General features: G+C 36.8%; 1 protein-coding gene across 1 annotated transcript in view; it reads right to left on the minus strand.

The window, feature by feature from the left end:
* Positions 1-547: 547 nt before the first annotated feature.
* Positions 548-22,078, minus strand: part of MAP2K4 (mitogen-activated protein kinase kinase 4) — a 114,234-nt gene continuing 92,703 nt past the window's right edge. Inside the window, exons 8-12 of the mRNA XM_012726082.1 lie at positions 20,206-20,333; positions 13,016-13,093; positions 9,690-9,838; positions 4,131-4,176; positions 548-3,127 (exon numbers count right to left, since the gene is read on the minus strand). Coding sequence (XP_012581536.1) covers positions 3,014-3,127; positions 4,131-4,176; positions 9,690-9,838; positions 13,016-13,093; positions 20,206-20,333 — 515 coding nt within the window. The 3' untranslated portion in view covers positions 548-3,013. The remainder of the gene's footprint in view (positions 3,128-4,130; positions 4,177-9,689; positions 9,839-13,015; positions 13,094-20,205; positions 20,334-22,078) is intronic.

The raw sequence follows: 22,078 nt of genomic DNA on the forward strand, positions 1-22,078 counted from the left end.
TGTATTGCGCGCGCGAGTGTGTGTATGCGTGTAGTTTCCAGGCCTCTGTGGGTTTTTGGCCATTCTGTTGTCCTTACCTGTCCACAAACCGCCCAGTTCTGACCTCTGTCTGGTCTCTGAGCACCTCTGTGTGCTTCTCAGGTAGCAACGAATGACCACAAGCTGAGTGGACATCTAATGCTCACCTAGCAGCCACAGTACCTGGGTCAGAAAGCATCGCTGGCAGTCACACTGGGCCAAAGTAAACTAGATTCCCAGAAGTTGTATCTCTTCACCAGAAGAAAAGCTGAAGAACAGGACCCCTCCCTTTACTATAAAGACAGCTGAGGCAGGTCAGGAAGACCAGCAACTTGAAGAGACTCTGCATCACACCTACTCTCGATTTCAAGAGTAACAGAGATAACAGCCACAAGACAGGAGAACAAGAAGTCATGAAGATTTCAAGAAGGAAATGCTTCCCCAATGTGAAATGCACAGATAATTTAATGGAATTTACTTGGTTTTCCCTTCTCAGGGTCTGATTTCAGAAAATCAAATTACAAAGTCGTCAGCACATCCTAGATTTATTACAACTGACCTGCAGGCAAAAAGGATAGAACTATTACATAAACACTTCGATTCCATGTATATATCTTAAATAGAGGAGGAATTCAAACAAGAATACAGGATAAAATATTCCAAAGCTCCAAGAAGCAGTAATGTTACTGAGCTCCATTTTTACAGACAAATAAGGCAATATCCCTGCACATTAGCTTTTTGATATTTTTTATACATTTTTTTCTATGGTACAAGAGAAAAATAACCAGAGCTCACAATGTACAGTTCTTACACTATTTTCACAGTTTGTGAACACTATACACCCTTTTGTTTTAATAAAGATACATTGTAATAAACTCCTTGCCCTTAAGTTTATAGTTTATAATATTCTATGATTAATACACTAAAATTGCCTTTTTATGTGGTATTCCACACAATAGAACGGTCACATTAGCTCCTGGACAGTCAGAATTGCTTTAATCTCCACTTGTATAATGGCAAAGTGACCCTAAGCTGAGCCAGGTGGGAAGCTGACAGCAGAGAAACAAATTCCTCTTGAGTCCCCGGGAGCAATGGAGGATGATGGCTTGGTGTAGTCGAAGGAAGACATGAAGCGATGCTTCCTTTCAGAACACTGGGAAGTCTAAGGTTTAGGGTACCACAGGGAAGAAAGTAGGAAAATGAGGCAAGTGGACTGAAGTGATAAATCATTTTTCAATTCTGAAACTTACAGGGATATAACTTTATAAACAGCACCATCCTCCCTTGATTTTTCTATTGTTTGTGACTGTCACTCTGGGAGGAGATGCAGCAATGCCTGCCACCCTTTGGTTCTGTAACAGCATCATCTGCATCTCACTCAGCCCATGGCTGCTTTACATTCCAGTGTGCTTGAATCGCTCACAGTGCTGCTAAACTGCTCTAGAAAGCCTAATGTTCAGCGCCAGGGAGGCCAGAGGGACACCTACGGAGGACCTGTCTAGGGGGTAAATGAGGAAGCCCAGCAAGAGAGCAGATTTGAATGGCCTCTTAGAACTGTTCCGGGTCTGGGGCACTCAGAGGGAGGTGCAGAATTTCAATTCCAAGAAATGATGGTGACCTGCTAAAGATTCTTGCAGGTGATGAGCTAGAAGACTGGCATATTAGATCCTCATCTGGTCAAATGTGTCTCTAGAAAAGATGCTTCTTCATCACCTACCACACATCAGCTGGGCCCCATGCTTCTCAGTCTTTTAAACATTAGAGCATATGAGAGATCGGGGCTAAAAATCCTTGGTAAGGATAATCCCTGGTGATTATAAAGGTCTTTGACATTAAAAAAAAAAAAGGCAAAATATTGGATTAAGCAAAAGTCACGTAGTGGCAATAAGCCACACAGAAAGGGAAAGAGATTCAGAAACTGAAGACCTGGACCAGTGATGGCAAACAACTGAGATTTGGTCTTTTGCTGCCTACAAGAAATCTTCATCAATCAAGGCACATTGCTACTAGCTACTTCTCCCTGGTAGTGAGTTATGATGGCTAAAATATCAGGCTTGGGACTAAGGGGAAATATATAGCTGCTACAAGTTGCTCCAAATAAGATACCAGAATTAAAAACATCTGTAAACTTGGCCCTCTGTACTTTTTTCTTCTTTCAGTCCTGGCGGTTTGTGGCAGGCGGAACATCAAGTTGGCAGCACACCGAATTCTGAGAATTAAAATTCTTAGGGTCAGCACCTTCTTCGACAAGTGGCAGACTCCTGAGTCTTCCCAACGAAGAGTAGAGGACTGGTGAAGGAGAAAAGAACACATTCTGTCCTGTCTCAAAATTTTAGTGTTCACCTCTTTGAATGCAACATGGTTTTTGGTAAAGATAAATTCATTCTAATTTAACATATTTCGAACAGGAAATTTGGCTGAGCACATCGATCCCCAAACATCGAATGTGACTGTAAAGCAACAGAATATCAAATCAGTAAATCTATTGCACTTGGTGAAGAAAGTAAATTCCTCCTTTGTCTCCCAGCTCCAGAAGGCAATGTGTCTCATTGGCTGTGCAAGCTCTTCTCACTCAAGCCTGAGTCTCTATGTTCAGACATAGTACATCCATCACCGCATTCTTCCCATACTAAGAAATCTGACAAAACACCACTCCAGTAGCTGCGTCTCCAGGTTTTGAGTCTAGAAATGAATTTAAGATGTGATCTAATCACAGTCAACAAATTGATCGTACTGACTTCCACATTTCATGAACATGTTCATCACGAAAGAGCAGGATGAGGTCTCTCTGACCAGCACTAACACTGTGTGATCAATCGGGTGTTACGGGGATGCACGTTCTAGGTGACAGGAGTATACAGACATGATGGAAACGAACACCAATCTTATTGCACATGGTGTCTGGGCGAGCAATAAAAACACTGTGATACGGGATGAAAATTCTTTACGTCTTGCTTCCTCTCAGCCCTTTTTCTAGTCTGACGTAGCAGCGATATCAATCGACATACATGGGAGAGCTGGGAGTAGCTGGCATTTGATCCAGGATTTTACAAACATAGCATGCGACCTCTACAGTACGTTCTTCATACATCAAAATGAAGGGATGTTTCTGCAAGAAAATTGAAAAAGGAAATAAAAATCTGTATGAGCCCATGTGGAACTTTTCCCAACTTTGATACTAACACCAAAGGCTCCAACAACATGAGGCTATAAATATCAAAGCGTGTATCCAGAGAGGCAAGCACAGCCTGTGTTTGTTGCATGCAGATACGCAAGTGGGTGTGGCAAAACCAGAGAAACTCCAATACCCTGGCTCCCCTATACATAACAAAAGGATCTCACAAAAAGGTTTCCATTGTGATCCTGATGTCCACCAAAAGAGACTAAACACACATATCCTACAAGTTTCTGCCCTGTGCTTTTCAAAGTCTACAGCTCCTTAGCTGATTGCAAACCAACTGGAAATGCTCTGCCTCTCAATAATTTTCTTTCATGGTTTCTCTAAATAGGTTGTTTGGATATCTTTAGAGTCAAACTGCAGCTAACTCTTAAGTTTGGCCTAATATCCTTGAGAGCTAGAAATCAACTAGGACAAACAAGTGGATCTTTCCTTAAAATGGTCTTAAATTGTTAGATCACATTAATTTTATTACTGCTGATGCCTACACTATATCCAGTAGCCTACACTACATCCAGTAAACTGTTTACAACACCCAGCTTCCATGGGGTGGGTGAGCCTTTTCAAAGAAATGGGAATTGGATAGATGATGTAAGTTTGTGACAGCATTTAATAAAGTCAGAACAGTATGGTAAATTCTGGATATTACACATACAAAGACCATGTAGTGATCTGTTAAAGCAAATGTTGCAAAATTCTTTGGGGTCATTTTAATAACACAGTGAGGTCAAGAGACCCTAGTTAGTAAATTAGTAGAAAAATCAGAAATAGAAATTTTTTCTTTCCCAGTATTGTTTTAAAATACTTTAAGATATAGCAAATAAAGTCAAGCTGTTTGTTTAAGAGAGAAAACCATGGGTCCCTCAGTGAATCAGCACACTGAGAGGATTCGGGGAAGAGGACATGTCTATAATTCCCAAATTGTCATACTTACCAGAAGTTCTTTATACTTTGGCCTTTTGGATTCATCCTTTGTAAGGCTAAAATAACATTAAAATGACATTATTAAAATGGAAACACATTTATCCAAGTATTTTTCTTTTCACAACTGAAATATTACAAAGATCCGATATAAAGTGTCTACTTGATCAGATATAAAGTGGCCAAGTAGACAACCTGCCAAATATAGAAAATTAAGACAAAAAAAATCTAAGGTAATTAGATTCCTTTTTTAGGAGCTGGAGGGTATTTTGTCACTGCTGGATGCTGCCAACGACAATCCTTGAATGTCAGCCTGGTAGGTGTTACCACAGCCACCCAGGAGAGCACCTCGGCTTTCTGGGACAGCACTTTGCATCTAATGACTGACCTTGTAGGACTTTGATTCTATACATAGTCCTGTCTCAGCTGCCACTGACTTTTACAGGGCAGACACACAGCAAGTCCACAGCTTCAGGTCTCCACAACATTTTATCTATAGACCTGATGCATTTTTTTCATCCATGCAGATATTTCACTTTTGTTGTAAAACTGCCACATCGTTTTACTTTTCTAGTTTCCTACTGGAGCAGAAAATTGCATCATCACACAAATTCATGATGCCACGTGAGGGGAAAGCTTAAATTATTATGAACTTCCATCTCTGAATGACTGCTGCCATTTGTATCATTATTATCTTAACCTCAGTTAATCCTGCGCCATCTAATAAGGTAGCAACAAGCCAAATTAATTACAATTAAGTAAAAAACTTTAATTCCTTAACCACATCAGCTGCACATAGCTCAAGTGCTAGTGGCTGCTACATAGGGCAGAGCAGACTACAGAACATTTCCGTAAGCTCCACTGCCAGAACGTCAGGAGAGGAAAGGCTGCAGATTCCTAGCAGAGCTCCAGGTCTACTTGCAGATCACCAAACTCTTCAATTCTCTCAGTTGTCATTTTAAAAGCACTATTGAGTGCTTTACACATTTTTGTACCTTGTTCATATTTCCAAGCTTCTTTACATTTATGATTGTTTTTCTATTTCGGACCACTGACATCAGCAGTCTTCACAGATTTATTACTGTTATCAGTTATTTCTATTCATTTCATTCTTTGCACGATGTTGGAATTTTTCCTGAATAACGCATTCCATTTAACTTTATCTGTGAATTCTTTGATTCCTGGGTTGAAGAATTTGTTCCCCCCTCCTCCCAACAACTAGGGGATTCTGTCCAACCAGGGACATTTTGAAATCCTAATCATCAGTCCTGTGGATCAAACTACTATAAAATGTTTATTTTAGTGGTTTCATTGCAAATATTTTCCCAAGATATCTAATCCACTATCATAATCTGAATCTGAAGTGGTAATAGTCACCACTCTATTGCTTTTTCTCTAGTCTTCAGGTATCACTGTGATTTTATGTCTCTCTACCTTAGTGTGTACATTTGCCTATATGTGTTTTAACTTAAGGTTTGGCAATTTTTATCTTTAAAATGCATGAAACAAAAATAATCTCATAATATATATAACATGGCTTTATTTTTTGCCTTTTAGTTAATTTGGTTTGGAATTTTAATATAAGGAATCAAAATTTTCTTCAAATAAGGAAAATTTTGTTTTAATTCTTTCTGTTGACGCTCAGTAAATGAAATCTGGATTTTCTCCTCCATGTCACTTATCAATAGCCTCAAGCTCATGTGTTTATCCCTTTCTTCTGGAAAATTAATTCAAGGGTGTTGTCTACTTCACAGGTTTGATTAACCTGCAGTAGAATATGCAGTATTCTACTGTCTACCACCATTTTTCACCCATAGAAATCATGCTTCCTATTTGAAAACATTTTTTTTTTCCAGTGCTAATTTCTTAGTGCAATTCTCAGAACCATTGAGTGCTTTCACTTGCTGGTGATTTTTCTTTATTTTTTCATCCTTAAAAGGACATCAGCTTATCACAAATTAATCTTAGTCACAGATTTTCAAATAGTAGAGAGCATTCCCCAGAGCATCATCATTTTGTGAAGGAATTCTTCCTGGGTTTGCTATCACAGCTCGCACTGTATACCCACCCTCCAGTCAACACAAATGCCCTTGCTTGAAGTTATGTCAGATCTTTCCTGCCAAGTGTAAGGTAGGAGTGTAGACGCCCAGGCATGAGTGGATTTTAGTATATAAAGTATTTCCCCAAGCATTTTTAGGACCAAGATTTACTTCCTGGTTTCCTGTCCCACAAGCTGTCTTCTCTCAAGTAAAGGAGTTACTAGGCAGGTCTTACACTTTTTTCCCCTTGGGGCTTCTGCTCACTACCATTCTCGAATTCAGTTTCCTTTAAGCGCTATTATAAAAACTCAATAACTTTACTTTTTGCTCTTTCTAGGACTAACAGAGATTTTATTCTCTTTTCAAAAATGCCATTGATGATTTCAGTAAGAAGTTAAATCAGAGGAATTTAAAATGTAAGCTGATATCATCATTTGGATTAAGTTTTCATCTTTCTTAAGAAAACACTCAGTTGCAGAATATAAGTATAATGTAGAATTAAAATAAGAGTAACCATACTCTGACTTCTATTACTCTATATAAATTATATCTTCTTGTAAATTTTATATAAATGTACCTATGTATCTTATTTTATGTCTTCCTTCATGCAATATAATTTGTGAAGTGTACCCATGTGTAAGTATAGCAATAGTTAAATTCTCTTTGATGCTATATACCACTCTATAAGTAATGCTATAAATTATTTACTCTACTGTAGATAGACTATAGGTTATTATGTATATCCTGCTCTAAACATTTTTAAACATGTCTTTAAATATATTTATGCCTGAAATTTTTTTAAAAAGATTTATTTGTCTATGCATAAAGAATTGAGAGTATAGGCCAGAGGTACAGGGTGGGTGAGAGGGTTCAGCAGAGACAGATTGGGGAGCAGAACAGGCAGATCAATAAGGTACACTGCTGAGGGGAGCAGTGGGTGAAACAGGAGAGGTCTGCTGTGCCATGTGGGTCACCTCCATGGTCAGGGATGGAACTCGTGCTACAGTGGCTGGAGATCTTCATGGTACTGTGTTTTTAACCCTTTATGCCATCAGGGTGGGCCTAAGTTTAAACCTTTTTTGGGACTTGAATTCTAGATTATAAGATAAATGTGTCAGCTGTATCATATCAGTTATATAAGATCTGACAAACAGTGTGTCAAAGAGATTGCACCAACCTGTATATCTAGATGTAATGTGTAATGACTTCCAGTTGCTTCAGATCATCATGGTACCATCAGCCTTTTATATTACTATCATTCTGGGGCAACAGCATTTGATTGTAGTTTTGATGTGCATTTCCATAATGACTAGTAATCGTGAATAAGCACAGTTTCATATCACCTTTTTAAGTGTCTTTTCAAGTATTTCGCCATTTTGGGTTGTTATTTTCATATTTATAAGTGGTTTGTGCTTATATGTATTCTTTACTACATATTCTGGATAACAGTCCTATGTCAAATATCTGTGTGGCAAGTACATTTTGTGGGTTGGCATTTCACTCAATGGTATTTAGTAAACTGAAGTTCTTGATTTTAATGGAATTCAATATTAGTTGTTTTCTGTATTCTGTAAAACATTTTTATTCAAAGGTCATGAGAATATTCTTTCAAGGTATTTTTTAAATGCTTTTTAATTAAGCAACTGAAGACATTCAGTTTAACATAAAAACAATTCAAGAGTAGTAGAAAGAGTTTGTGGCTGGAGGATTAAGCCAGTTCCAGATCATAAGGGTTTTGAAAGCCATTTGAGTTTACATCTCAATTTAAGGGGCAAAAGGAAACCTTGAGACCAACATTTGTCAACATTTTTTTCATTATATAAATACTACATGTCTATTACATTCTGTACTAGTCCTTTGGAGGGCTATAAACCATTTTAGTACCCAAGATTTTTATCTCTCCACAACAAATTTTGCCTCACTGGGGGTGATATCATCCCATTCAGAATGCATGTGCTAAGAGGTTTAAACTAAGTAATATCAGATAAGCATCATAAAATAAACAACGTGGACAAAAAGGAGAATGATTTGGAACAAGAGATACTGAATTATGAGAAAGCCAACTAGAAACCTGAGTGATCTAGGTTAGAGATGGCAGAAAATGACCAAATGCAGTGGAAAGGAGAATGGGCAAAAGTGGAAAGCTGATGGGAATATATCATAAAAACAACAGTGCTTTGACTGCAGACGCTAGTGGCCTGGAATGAAAGGGGAATATATCATAAAAACAATAGTGCATTAACTGTAGAGACTAGTGACCTGGAATGAAGTGGAACTATGAACCTACTCAGGAAAAACAATAGGACATTGATGTTCATAATCACTATCCGTGGGAGAGAACTGGCACCAAGGAACTCAGAAATAGAGAAATACACAAGAATCACACACATTTACTACAAAACCATTGATGAGATCAAGAAGTAAATATAAAGCAACTCTGGTGGGAAATTTACAGGTGCTCATTAGAGATATAATGTTCTATGATTTACACATTTCATTAAAATGGAACATATATATTAGTATTTATGCACTCATATAAACTGTATATATGTATTAAAACTGGTAAAAATAGACTGCTTTTGAAAAGATATAAGCTATCAACCAGAGCAATTTTTATGGTCTTCTACTTAAAGTATTTCCCCTCTGAAAACCAACAAAAAAGTAGAGCTTGGTGAGAGAAGATGAAAGGGACTTGAAAACCAGAGTCAACAAATGTTTTCTAGTAAAGAGAGTAATGCTGGATATCAAAAAATGTAGAAAGAGATTGCATTCCTGGCAAGAAAAATTTATGAGAAAAAGAAAAGCATTTTCAAGATTGAAAAGAAGATATACTAAATGCTCTGATGGTATGCTTATAAACTTATCTTATTTTAAAATCATGATGGATAAATAACTATGGAAAATATTTAAACAAGGAGAAAGTTATATTTAAGGTAAACTGAAGCAGTCTAAAGTATGACTGCATAATTGTCATACTGGTATAGCCTGATTATTACATGCTCTACACACACAACCAGTAAAAGGGTGGACAAACAGCAGCAAGCAGAGATGGGATTCACATCCTCTTTGGAGTAGGGTTTCAAACAGCTCATATATAGTCTTACAAGTGAGCTCTGGACTTTACTACATACACCCAACTGTGTTAAATGTTGTATCAGAGCAAATATTCACCCCTGAAAGTCTGACCTGGTTGAGTCATAACATCATGAAAGCTTCCAGGTGATTCTAGTATGATTTCACTGTCAGACTTAGAGCAGAATATGATGATTAGTCACAGTCAGGCTTCATTTCTCACACAACGTGCTACAAATATGGAGGCAGTAGCTTTTCCACGACCCACATCTGCTCTAAGTGAATAACTGAATAGTAGAACAAGAGAGTGTGCTTCCCGGCCAGCTGGGCCTTCACTGAGGCTCTGGACATCCTGCTCCAGCTTAGAAGGCAGGGTGATACAGAGAAGGCTCCCATTACCGGTGCTGCTGATTCAATAAATATTGCAATTCTTACCACATGTTTGCAAATCCAGTACTCACCACAAGTTGACAAAGTTGATGAAACTTGGGGAGAATTCCCTTTCCTCAGAATTACTCAGCTGTGGAGGATCTCCTTTCACCACTTGTGTTAGTTGATCAAATACACTATTCCACTTTGGATAAGGAAAGCGGCCTGTGGCCAACTCGTACTAAAGAGAGCACAGGGGAAAAAGCAAAACAAACTAGGCATTATTTACTGCCCTTCATTGGAATGGTCATGTTGAAAATCGAACTCCACTTCTAAACTCTTCAAGTCTTAAAGCAAACACAAGTCAGACTGAGGTGGAGTTTTCAAAAATACTAAGGGTGGGTAGAGATGATATTCTGAAATCAAAGCAATATAGAAAATTCTTATCAACCAAACTCAAGGACTTGGACTACAGAGAAACACCAAGCATACACCTGGACAATATCCTTACAGTGCATGCTCCAAGGCAGCCTCTGGTTCCAAATCTTTTGTATGAAAGATTCTAGAAGGCTCTGTTTTAAGAACCTTTGAAATGCAAAGTCTGAATAGCTGTAGTTGTCTGAACAAAAGGCACTGACCAGTTCACAACATTGGTCGAATTCCTTTGCAAGGCAAAATAGTCAACAAAAGACCAAGCTCCAAGAAACAACATGCAGATCCTGTCCTAAGTTATTCTGTAGTTACCATTATTTCAACCACATCCAGAGTGATGTGGTTGAAGAAATTAATTATTACTGAAGAAATTAACTAAAGATTACCCATCACCATGAGCCTCAATCATGCTGCTCAGGACAGCCTCTCTAAACCGTGGTAAATAACCTGGAGAGTCTTACATGTATGTAAGACTGTCAAGCAGTCAAAAATACTAGTGAACTGAAACATCTTTCTTCCATTGTGTTTTGAGAATAATGAAAACCTGGAAATAACGATTTTTCCTAAGAAGTATATCTAAATCTGTAGCATGGCATAAATGCATCCTACTTTATGTGCACTGACTGAGACCTCAGGATGTAGGGTGAGTTTCTAAACCTACTTGAGAAGGAGCCATACCAGAAAGAGAGGTGAGTCTATTTCAGGGTTTCTTCAGCTTAGATTTGACTTTGTCAAGTTAGTCAAATATTAAGTTACTAATTTACATAGCAAAAGAGAAGCTATCAAGCAGACATAAAACCTTAAGCAGAAAGCTGGTATGGAAAGGCCTTCCTCTGGAAAAAAAGTAAGATCTCCTTCAGCTGTCTCCAATTACACACAGAAGTCGGAGAGCAAGCAGGCATACCTGGACAGAAATTTATTCCCTTAGCTAAATATAAAGTCTTTGAAAGATCATGGTCGGAAGCTTTATTCCTCAAATTATGTAGGTTTGTAAACCAAAGGCAAATCCATAAACTCTTTGGATGAATTGGTTATTATTAGGTAATGGTTATTCATAACATTAGGGATAACCCTCATTAAATTCATTCTTGAGAAGAAGTTATAAATAAGAGAACAGGAAGCAGGGTACACAATGTGAGGTAAATGATTTAATCATATATATTAATATCACACATTTTACACTTTTATAAGATAATCTACATTAAAAATAAATTGAAAGGCAACAAAACCAATAAATATCTTCCTTTTAAATAAAGTTTTCCCAAATGTCCTAAAAGAACTTGCTTAAAATTTTCTATGTTGGGCCTCCCTGGTGGCACTGGTGTTGTCTCAGAACTACTGCCAGCCACTGCGACAATAAAAGTTGGATCCCCTGCCAGGGAGCTGACCCAGATGGTGCAGCAGTCATGTACTGACTTACCCATTGCTCCCCTCAGCAGTGCATTTCAGTAGATCTGCCTGTTCTGCTCCCCACTTGGTCTGTGGTGAATCCTCTCTCAAACCCACATGTCTGGCCTGCATCCCAGTTCTTGTATGCATAAATAAATAAACTTAAGCTTTACATTTTTTTCTATGTTAAAGCTTTCCACAGAACAACTTTTCTTATAACAAATACTTGCTTTTTTTTTTTACAACAGTTTATTTTTACATCATTTTGTACATTTTTTCCCCATCTCAATTGTAATACAAATACTTGCTTTTAAAACAAAACTGGTTTGGAGATACATAGGTATTTATGTATTGTGATATTCCTGATAGGTGAGTGGTTGCCTCAGCTGGAAGTTTTGCTTCAGTCTTTGAGCTTAGTCACCAGACCTCAGAATGTTAAAATTCTTTCCTGACTAGGAATAACTGATTTCTTCTTTAGTCAGCTGGCTTCATAACAAGACTCCAAAAATCATCACCCATATTTAGTCAAAAAGGAAATGAGATGGATTCCTCTGCAGAGGTGAGCTCCTGACCCTCAGCTCTCTACACAGAGAATAGGTCTGAGCAATGTGATTCACCAAGGATAACTAACAAGGGTATGTGATTCTGATATACAGAAAAATGATGTAAGGTAGCTTACTAAAGAAGAAAGATTATTTCATAAGCTACCAAAAAGCTCATTACTCTGAATATGTGTTATCTATCTCTGGGCTATGGCATCTTATGAAGTGTGAGGCTGCCTACTAGAGAGTTCTATCTAGTGATGGGAAATTCATATCCAATACAGATGACAGCAGAGAAGTGGTCCAAAACCAGAAAAAAATGTCATCAAGTCTTGGCAAAACACAAGGAAATAAACCTGAAGCTTCAAAGAAAACTTAGTAATAAGAAAATGAGACACTGCTTTAATACAACTCACACATGATAAAGAAGGGTTCATTTAATTGTAAGTGTTAGTGGCAAAGGCAGTAATTAGTGTTCTTACTAGTTATAAGACAGAATTTTCATTTAGAACTGTCACCTAGGAAGTGCTTGTTCCTCATCAACTGAATTACTGTCAGCTCATGTGTGACTCTCCTGTTCAGTGAACAGAAGAGGCCAGGTAGGAAGCATGTGCTGACGTCCACGTGTGCTGACGTCTACTGTGTGCCATGCTCCTGGGGCAGTGCTCCCGGCTGTATGGAAAGACCTGTGTGTCCTCATGGCTATGCTTACTGCAGGTGAGCAGCTGCTCCCCCAGCTCTTATTCTGAGTTGCTGAGTCCTATCTATTTTGGAAAGTTTCAGAGGTACAACAATAAAGAGTCTTGCAAACCTCATGAAAACTTAAGGAAAATAGCAACCACTTTAGTTGAGCTTTGAAGATAAAAATAACTCTTTTCCCAAAGATTGGGAAATAATAGTCACTGGATAATCACCACAGTATAAAAATGGATAAATAAAATCAAAGATTAAAAAGAAACTGTTGTTATGAGGGTGTAGAAGACTGCCAAAAAATTCTTTCATTTTTAAATATCTTGGTATACTATTATGACATTTTGGAGTCCCCCTAAACATACCAATGTGATCCCCAGACTCCAGACATCAGAACGGACATCATATCCTTGTCGTGATGCACTTGGGTCTATTCTTTCAGGCTGGAACACAAAGAAAAATCACAGTCATTAATTATACATAGCCCCAAGGGGCAGGCATATGGAAGCAACAGATGGCAAATCGTCAAAATGCCAAATCCCTCTGAGAAGAAACCATGGCTAGGGTTAGATTAGCAGTAATAAATAGCAAGCCATCATTATATTAAACACAAGAACTACTAATTCTTCTAGTATTTTCCCTTAAGGACTCACAAACATTTAAACATCTAAAGCTGAGAAATGAGAGAAAGGGAAAAAACTGGAGAAACAAATAAGTAAAGGGTAAGATTAGTAGTGATGAGTGGTAAACAGAAAGACAAAAGACTAAGTCTTCTTTGTTTCAGAGAATAACATATACCATAATATATCTGAGATTAAAAAGTAAACATAAAGTTATAATAATTATTTTACCCATTTGTCATTCTAAGGCTAAACACAATGTATAACAAATACCTTTAACAATATTTATTGGTTATCTTTAGCCAACTTAAGGTACTGCCTAATAGTAAGATTATCCTATCATATAAACAGCAAAAATCATTTTCAGGAATTTCTGCAAAGGGCTCATCCTTATATTCTCTTGTAATAAAGGACCATTAATTATAGCATATCAGGGATGGACAAGAAAAGAGAGAAAGGTTATCAGTTGCATGGAGCTGACAATGAACCTTTAGCTAAAACAAAATAACTTCTATTGAATGAAATGTCCAGCATAACAGCTGCCTGTCAGCAGAGAATTTGAAGATCTAAGTATATTGAGTTAAGTATTCCTATTTTGAACATTAGTAGTATGCTGCATAGATATCCACTAGACGCTATTTACTCTGCTATTAGTTGTAGATGTATTTGTTTCCCTAATAAAGCACATATTACATAAAAAGCCAAGATAGTCAACCATAAAGAAAATATTTCATCCAATAGCAGCAGAATACATATTGTCCTCAAGCTTACATGAAAAATGTTCTGGGCCACAAAACACATGTTATATTCTTAAAATTTGAAGCACATTCAGATGACAACAGAGCTGCACGAGAATCAGTAACAGAAAGAAAACCTGATAAAAATCCCCCAAATAGCTGGAGATTACACACACATAGCTACAGAAGACTCAAAAACAAAAAAACTTTTCAAATTTAAATAAAAACAGAATAACCAAAATCAACAAAATTGACAAGGACACACTCTTTGTAAATGAAAACCTACAGAAAATAATATAGAAATATGAATAACACTAAGCCAATTTTTAAAATACTTACGTTATTATAAACCTTCCCATGAAAATAAATTCATGGAAGAGCTCACTAATGAACTCTTTCAAACATACCAGGTTTATAAAACCAATCTTAAACATATTATTTCCTCCCCAAAACTAAGAAGGAGGCAACTCTTTCACAAAATCAGCAAAATCAATCATGAAAACCTGACAAAGAATTAATGTCCCTCATTAACATAAACTGAAAACCTGTCAACAACACATGAGTGAATCCATTCCAGAAAACCATGAAGAGAAAATACAACCAAATGCAGTTTATCTCAGGAACACAATACTGACTTAATACTTTTAAAACAATGTATTGTACTTTATTTACAGAACAGAGAAAAATCATAATGATTTTGTATAGCATTTGACAAAATTCAAATAATAATAGCAACTCCTAGTACACTAAAAAGAGAAGGAAAATTGTTTGTTCCATAAAGGGCATCTGAAGTACTATCACACTTACTGGTATAATATAGAACACCTCCATCCTAATTAATATTGGGAAAAGGAAACTACTTTTATCTAGCATCATATTGGAAGTTCTAACTAGCACAAAAAAGCAAGGGAGAATTGGAGAGTGGGGGAGAAAATCCCTACTAAAGCTAGTGATGAAACTAGCCAGGTAATAGGAAACAAAGTCAAAGTATGCAAATCAATTGCATTTCTCTAAAACACTGCAAAAATATTTTTATTTCCATTAATTAATATAATAGTAGTATCAAAAATACCAATTATTTAGGAATAAATAAAGGGTCTCAATACTTGTATAATGAAAACAAGAAGACCTAAATAGAGAAACATTTTCAGTAAATCATTTCTTAAATGATCATTTGTCCTACTTAAAAGTCTTAGAAGGTCACAAAAGGCAGAAATCTAGTCACTAAAATAATTTGAAAGCTCAGTTATAAACCAACAGATTAACACAAATCAATACCTTTTATTAGTTATGTTGCATGTTGTATGACAAAATGCCTTTACATTCAATAGTTTAAAATAATAAACATCATTTTCTCAGGGTTTCTGTGAGTCATGACTCAGGGAGAAATTTCAGCTAGCAGTTCTGACTCAGGACCTCTAATGAGGCTGCAAATACATGTCAGTAGGGCTGCTAGTTTTACTGGGGGGGGGGGGAGAATTTATCACCAAGCTCTTCTGCACAGTTACCAGCAGGAAGTTCACTTCTTGAGTCTCTTCATAAAGTTGCTTGGGTGTCTTTGAACATGGAGGGTTACTGGCTTCTCCCAAACTGAGTAACCCAAGAGCGCAAGCAAGAATGAGTCATAATGCCTTTTTATGGTCTACATTCGGAAGGGATGTTTTTGGCATATGATATTTATTCATTATAAGCAGTCACTAAGTTCAGTTCACACTCAAGGCTGTACTTAGTCTTTACATTTTTGAAGGGAAATATATTAAAGGGAAATACATTAAAGTCCAGTAAACAGATGACACCTAACATTGAAAACTAAGAAAACAAAAATTCTCATCTGTACAAGCTCACACTGTGTGCACACACATACACATACATAGATGCTAAGGAAACAGTAAAACTTCAGAAATTTCAAAAATATATATTTTTACAAAGACTTCTGACCAAGATAGAATTCAATTTCAAAGAACAGGAAAGTATGTTACCTCAACTGTTCCCATGTCTGTCTAGGCAAAATATTTTTAGCTCAGGGAGGCTAAAGATACGCTTTGGGGCCCTCCCTGGTGGTGCAACGGGTTAAAGTGCAGCATTATGAAGCTATTATGCAGCTTGAGTTCCATCCGGGGCCAGGAAGCTGACCTACATAACAAAGCAGACCCCTTCTGCCTCACCTACAGCTCCCTCATTCAATTTTTTTTTTAAAGATTCATTTATTTATGCATATAGAACTGGGGTACAGGCCAGAGGTGTGGGGCAGTGAGAGGATTCACCAGAGACAGAGTGGGGAACAGAACAGGCCAACTGACGGGGTACACTGCCGAGGGGAGAGGCAGGCAAGTCAGGAGAGGTCTGCCACACCATGTGGGTCTCCTCCGGGGCAGGGATTGAACTCATGATGAAGTGGCCTTAGCTTCTTAGTGCTGTGCTTTAACCCGCTGCGCCACCAGGCAGGGCCCTCCCATTCAATTTTTAAAGTTAGTATAACCCATTTAAAACCTTTACAAAGTTAACTATAAACCAGTCTCTCTTAAACTGATTTAATGTAAAAATGCATTAAACATGAACCACATAGGGATTATTTCTGGAATGGAAGAGTGGTTCAACCACAAAAAAATGTTTCATTATGATTCATGCTATGAACAGCTACACAAAAATATTTCATCATGTACTAATGTCACAAAGACAATAAAATTTAATATCCCTTTCTGATTCATCCTCATTCTCTCAAACACACATACTCTCACACACAGATATACATATTCTCCATACTGGTAAATCAGAAACTACACAAGAATCCCATTACTTAATACTGTCATTCAACACTGACCTAGAAGTTCAGACAGAGCAATAAAAGTAAATATGAGAAAAATAAATAGATGTGAGGAAGATCAATAAATATGAGAAAGACCAAGGTAAAAAATTCTTGAATAACCTTGAATCACCAATAAAGTCTATTAAAAAAAATGTAGATCAGTAATTTGACAGATTATAAAATAAACATATCAAAACAAATAGTTTTCCTATATATCAGTAAATACTAGTCAAGAATACATAATCCATTCAAAATAGTAAGTTAAGAAAGAATTTTGAAAGCAGTAAGAGAGCAGTGAATCTTCACATACCAGGCATTCCTAGGAAGCTTAAGTTAACTTCTCATAAGAAACCATGGATACCAGATGGGAACAAGAGGATGTATTTCAAGTGTTAAAAGGTAAATAAAAATACAATAAAAAATCTCAAATGCAGGAAAACTGTCCTTTATAACTAAAGAACAAATTAAGACACTCACAAATAAAAGAATACATCAAAAGAATAATGGAATAACACTAGACAGTAACTCTGAGTTATAAAAAGAATGAATTCTGGTAAAGGTAACTTTTATGTAAATATAAATGCATTTATTATTATGTTTTCTTTTTCCTATGTGATTTTTTAAAATGCAATAGTTATAAATCTAGTTATCAGTCATACAGTGTTTCAGATATGACCAATTACAAAATTACTGGGGAGTACTGTATAAGAGCACTCTGTATGTTTAAGAAGCTAAGTTAGTAATAATTCAAAATAGATTGTTATTAATTAAGGATATTGTAGTAAACACTGTAATCATTAAAAATAATCTAAAATTGTGCCCTCCTTGGTGGTGCAATGGGTTAAAGCTCAACACTATGCAGGGAGCCTCAGCCACTGCAGCATGAGTTCAATCCCCAGCCAGGGACTAACCCACATGGCAGAGCAGACCTTCCCTGACCCACCCACTACTCCCCTCAGCAGTGAATTTCAGTCAGTCTGCCTGTTCTCCCCACTCTGTCTCTGGGGATTCCTCTCACCCTCTGCACCTCTGTTCTGTAGCCCAGTTCTTATATGCATAAATAAATCTTAAAAAAAAAATTAAAATTTCAAAAGAATGAGAAGAAAACCAAAAATATATTAAACACAAAAAAATTTAAAGGGGGTAGCAACAGAGAAAATGAAAACCAAAATTGTATGATATACAAAATGAACAAATGGTAGATAGTTATCAGTAATCTTTTTATTTTTTTAAAAGATTTATTATTTATGTATACAAGAGCTGAAGTACATGTCAGAGGTGTGTATGTAGGAGGGGGGTGGGGGTGAGAAGATTCACCAGGGACAGAGTGGGGAGCAGAACAGGCAGATAGATGATGAGGGGAGCAGAGGTGAGACAGGAGAGGTCTGCTACACCATGTAGGTCTCCTCCCTGGCCAGTGGTTGAAATCATGTTGTAGTGGCTGAGGACAGCATCACAGTGCTGCACTCTTCTAACCTGTTGCATCACCACAGAGGGCCCCAGTAATCATTTTAAATATAATTACAATAAATGTTAACAAAAAATAGATTAGAGGAATGTACTGAAAATCATGACACTACTATTAATACATAGCATCTTGTCTATGAGAGAACTCAATTTAGAACCAAAGGTACCAAAATGTTGAAACAGAAAGAACAAAGAAAGATACTCAATTTATTGGCAACAATAAGTCAGTCCAAAATTATTACAAGAGACAAAAGACCCTTAAATATCTGTAATAAGGGTGAATGCATAAAGAAGTCATAACAACTGTAATTACACACACACACAATGAAACAGTCAACTGCAGTACTAAGACAAGCAATAAAAATGTAGGAAACAGTTCACAGTTAATTCTTAGAACATCATTAGTAAGTGCATAGTCATACAATCTTCTAAATGTTTCATGCTTATTTTTTTAACTTGTTTTTGAAAACTTGTTCTATTTGTCTCTATCATGATGAATGCAAGATCTCCCAAGTTTTCCCAAGAATCTTCTTGGCAAGTGGACATTCACAAACCCAGAATTCAAATGAATGTCTTTTTCTGTTACAACAGACACAAACAACACACCCACATCTAGACAAACACACACACACACACACACACACATATACCCTCTTACATTTTCATGTTTAGAAAATTTGGCAGGAAAAGGTATAACAAAACCAAAATAGGCTATTGAAAACTGCAAAATTCTAAAATATTGATAGTAACTGTAAATTTTTTAATCCAATATTTTTCAAATACAATGACCAGAATGTAAATAGACACTATGCATCACACTATGTGCAAATTGTCAAAAAGAAAGACGAATGATACAAAATTTACTTTTAAGTGATGCAGAAAATAAAATATAAATATTTAAGTTTTTGAATAAGTGTGAAATCTAGGTAGCACAATGCCTGCCCATTTATAAAGAAGATAAAAATGCTATGCTACATTGCTATGATTTTTCTTACTTTTCTATTTCTTATCATACTCAGGTAGGAATATATAACTCAAGAAATAAAAGTAATAAAAACAAGGAAAATTTTTATTCAATTCTGAGCAAATTTTATAGCTTTAAATGGAGAAATTCCATATTGAAACAGAAACTTCTAATAGGAATATATGACCAAACCCTTACTTATCACCATTTCGAACAGTGTGCTGGTGCACAAAGAATCATGGCCACATTAAGGAAGACACCAACCCTTGCAAAACTATTTAAAATAGAGATGCTAAATTTCCATCCAATATAGGTCAAAATCCAGACTGTAGGAACAGTATATGCAAATACACGATGTGAGATGAGAACCATATATGAGGCCATGTAAGGCCTCCTCAAGGTGGAAGAGGCTTTCAGGTTAAGAAAAATCTAAGGCCACTACCTTGACATTTGACAGCAGGCTCATACCTCTCTAAGAGGGAATAACAATATCAAAACAGTTTCACACTGTAAGGCATACCGAGTTCTGCTAAAAACACAAGTCTTCCCATTCTCCCTGAACTGGAAATAGCATTGCTTAATAGATTTATCACACATTATCAACTTTAGTATATCATCATCTACCAGTCGAGATAACATAGAATGGTAGAATTACACAGAAACCTACAAACTAACCAGCTAGATGATTAGCAGAGCTGAAAAAAAGAAAAAAAAATCAAAAGACCACAAATGCTAAATGCCATATAGGAAAAATACAATAAGACAATGAATACAGAAATTCACTGGGACAATTTCACAAAGTTTCATGGAGCAGCTAGAACTTGAGCTTGGTCTTTAAAGAAGAGAAAAACACTATTATGGTGAAACTGCATGACCACTGGGAGATTCTTTAAAAGAACAGCACCAAAGGGTATAGGCTCTTTGTGACTGTCACGTAAGAAAGTTTGGCCTTCACACTTACTGCCATGTATGGCCTACACCCAGCATCTCTTGTCTTGGCAATGGAGTCAACAAGCTGTCCACTGATGCCAAAGTCACAGAGTTTAATATTCCCACTTCTGTCCAGAAGAATATTGGAAGGTTTGATATCTGCAAGAGATAGAAGTCATTACATATATAAATAATAAAATAATCTATATGTTAAATACTTAGAAGTAAAATGTAAAAAAAAAAAAACAACCTTAGACAATAAAAGTGGTCAAGTCTTTAAAATTCAGATAAACAGTATCATTTATACATGAAACCATTATTCATGTTTTAAAAATGAGTTTATACTTGTTATATAGTTGTATAAATGTAACATATACATGTGGAGACAACTATGTATATTTTGTGTGTATATAAATGTAACATGGTAAAACTCATTTCGAGCAACACCTTAATAAGTCATAAAATGAAAACTCTGGCTTTTGGAAATGAGAAAGCAATTTCCTGAATGCCAATGTTTAAAAAAATTCAGTATCAAAAATTCTTCACACTAAATTTAGGTATTCTAAATGTTTTGTTTCCATCAACAGACAAACACTACTTCACATTAATTACTGAGCAGTCAAAAATATGAAGAGTGAAGTTTGTCTGTATGAATATGTTAACCTATTATGTAATGCATTATAAACTGTGGAACTAAAAACCAATAATTTAGTTAGAGACTTATTAACTTAGCAAGAATATATAATATAGTACAGCAAAAGTTCAAATTCTGGCTCTATAACTTACAATAGTTCTGGGGCAAGCTAATGAACATACCCATAGCAATCACAATTTTTTTGCCTACAAAATGAAAACAGTAATTCCTATACACAAGATTGTGGAAATTAAAACATTTAATAAAATACCTGAAGATGGTTTGCATTCAGAACTCATCCCCTTAATCATTACTTCTTGGGAGATTTTTATGAACTTGGCTTCATCAAGTTTCTCCCACCTTACTCTTTCTTAGATGAGTCCTTGAGAAATTAGATTCATTTTAACTACTCCCACCGTGCGTGCACTTTCCTGCAAGCTGAGAAAACCAATGCTCCAGTTTTGCCAAATTGTCTTCGAAGTTATCACACCTTCCTCTCCTGACATCAACTCACTACCAGTGTATGCTAATTGGCTGTCTTGTGGACCCTCCCTCTTTGCTCACTGGTTTTCTAGCCCTATCTTAATCCCATAGACATTATGGCTCAATGAATAAAAAAATTAAAAAATAAATCAGAAGGTGACCTCCAAAAATATTCAGAAAAGAACTGTTATCCATTGGCCCTCCCTGGTGGCACAGCACTAAGAAGCTAAAGCCACTTCCGCATGAGTTCGATCCCCGCATGCCCCGGAGGAGATCCACATGGCGTGGCAGACCTCTCCTGACCCGCCCGCTGCTCCCCTCAGCAGTGTACTTCGTTGATCTGCCTGTTCTGCTCCCCGCTCTGTACCTAGTGAATCCTCTCACCCTCCACATCTCTGTCTGCACCCCAGTATGAATAAATAAACAAATCTTTAAAAAAAAAAAAAAAGACCTCTTATCCTCACTGATACACTGACAGGTTCTCAACACGCATCCCTAGCCACTCCATCCTTTACAGTGGGACCTCCAAGAGGTATCCAGCCTCCTCTGTGTGGCTTTATTTACATCCCCAAAAACTGCATGCTGACTGGGCTAAGCTTCTATTTTAGACTCAGGCTCCTTGTCAGGGACCAGTTTAGGTCAGAGCACGAGGAATTCTGGTGAATGAGACAAGAGGCAATGTTACAGACATGTGTGAAGATTTCCCTGTTCCTCAGACAGCCACACAGGAAGAGAAAGCTGCTTCTTCAAGAGGTGTCATGTCAGGCTGTGACTCTGGGCACTGCTT

The sequence above is a fragment of the Condylura cristata genome, unplaced genomic scaffold (assembly GCF_000260355.1).
Source record: "Condylura cristata isolate star-nosed mole 26May11 unplaced genomic scaffold, ConCri1.0 scaffold00017, whole genome shotgun sequence".
Lineage (NCBI taxonomy): Eukaryota > Metazoa > Chordata > Mammalia > Eulipotyphla > Talpidae > Condylura > Condylura cristata.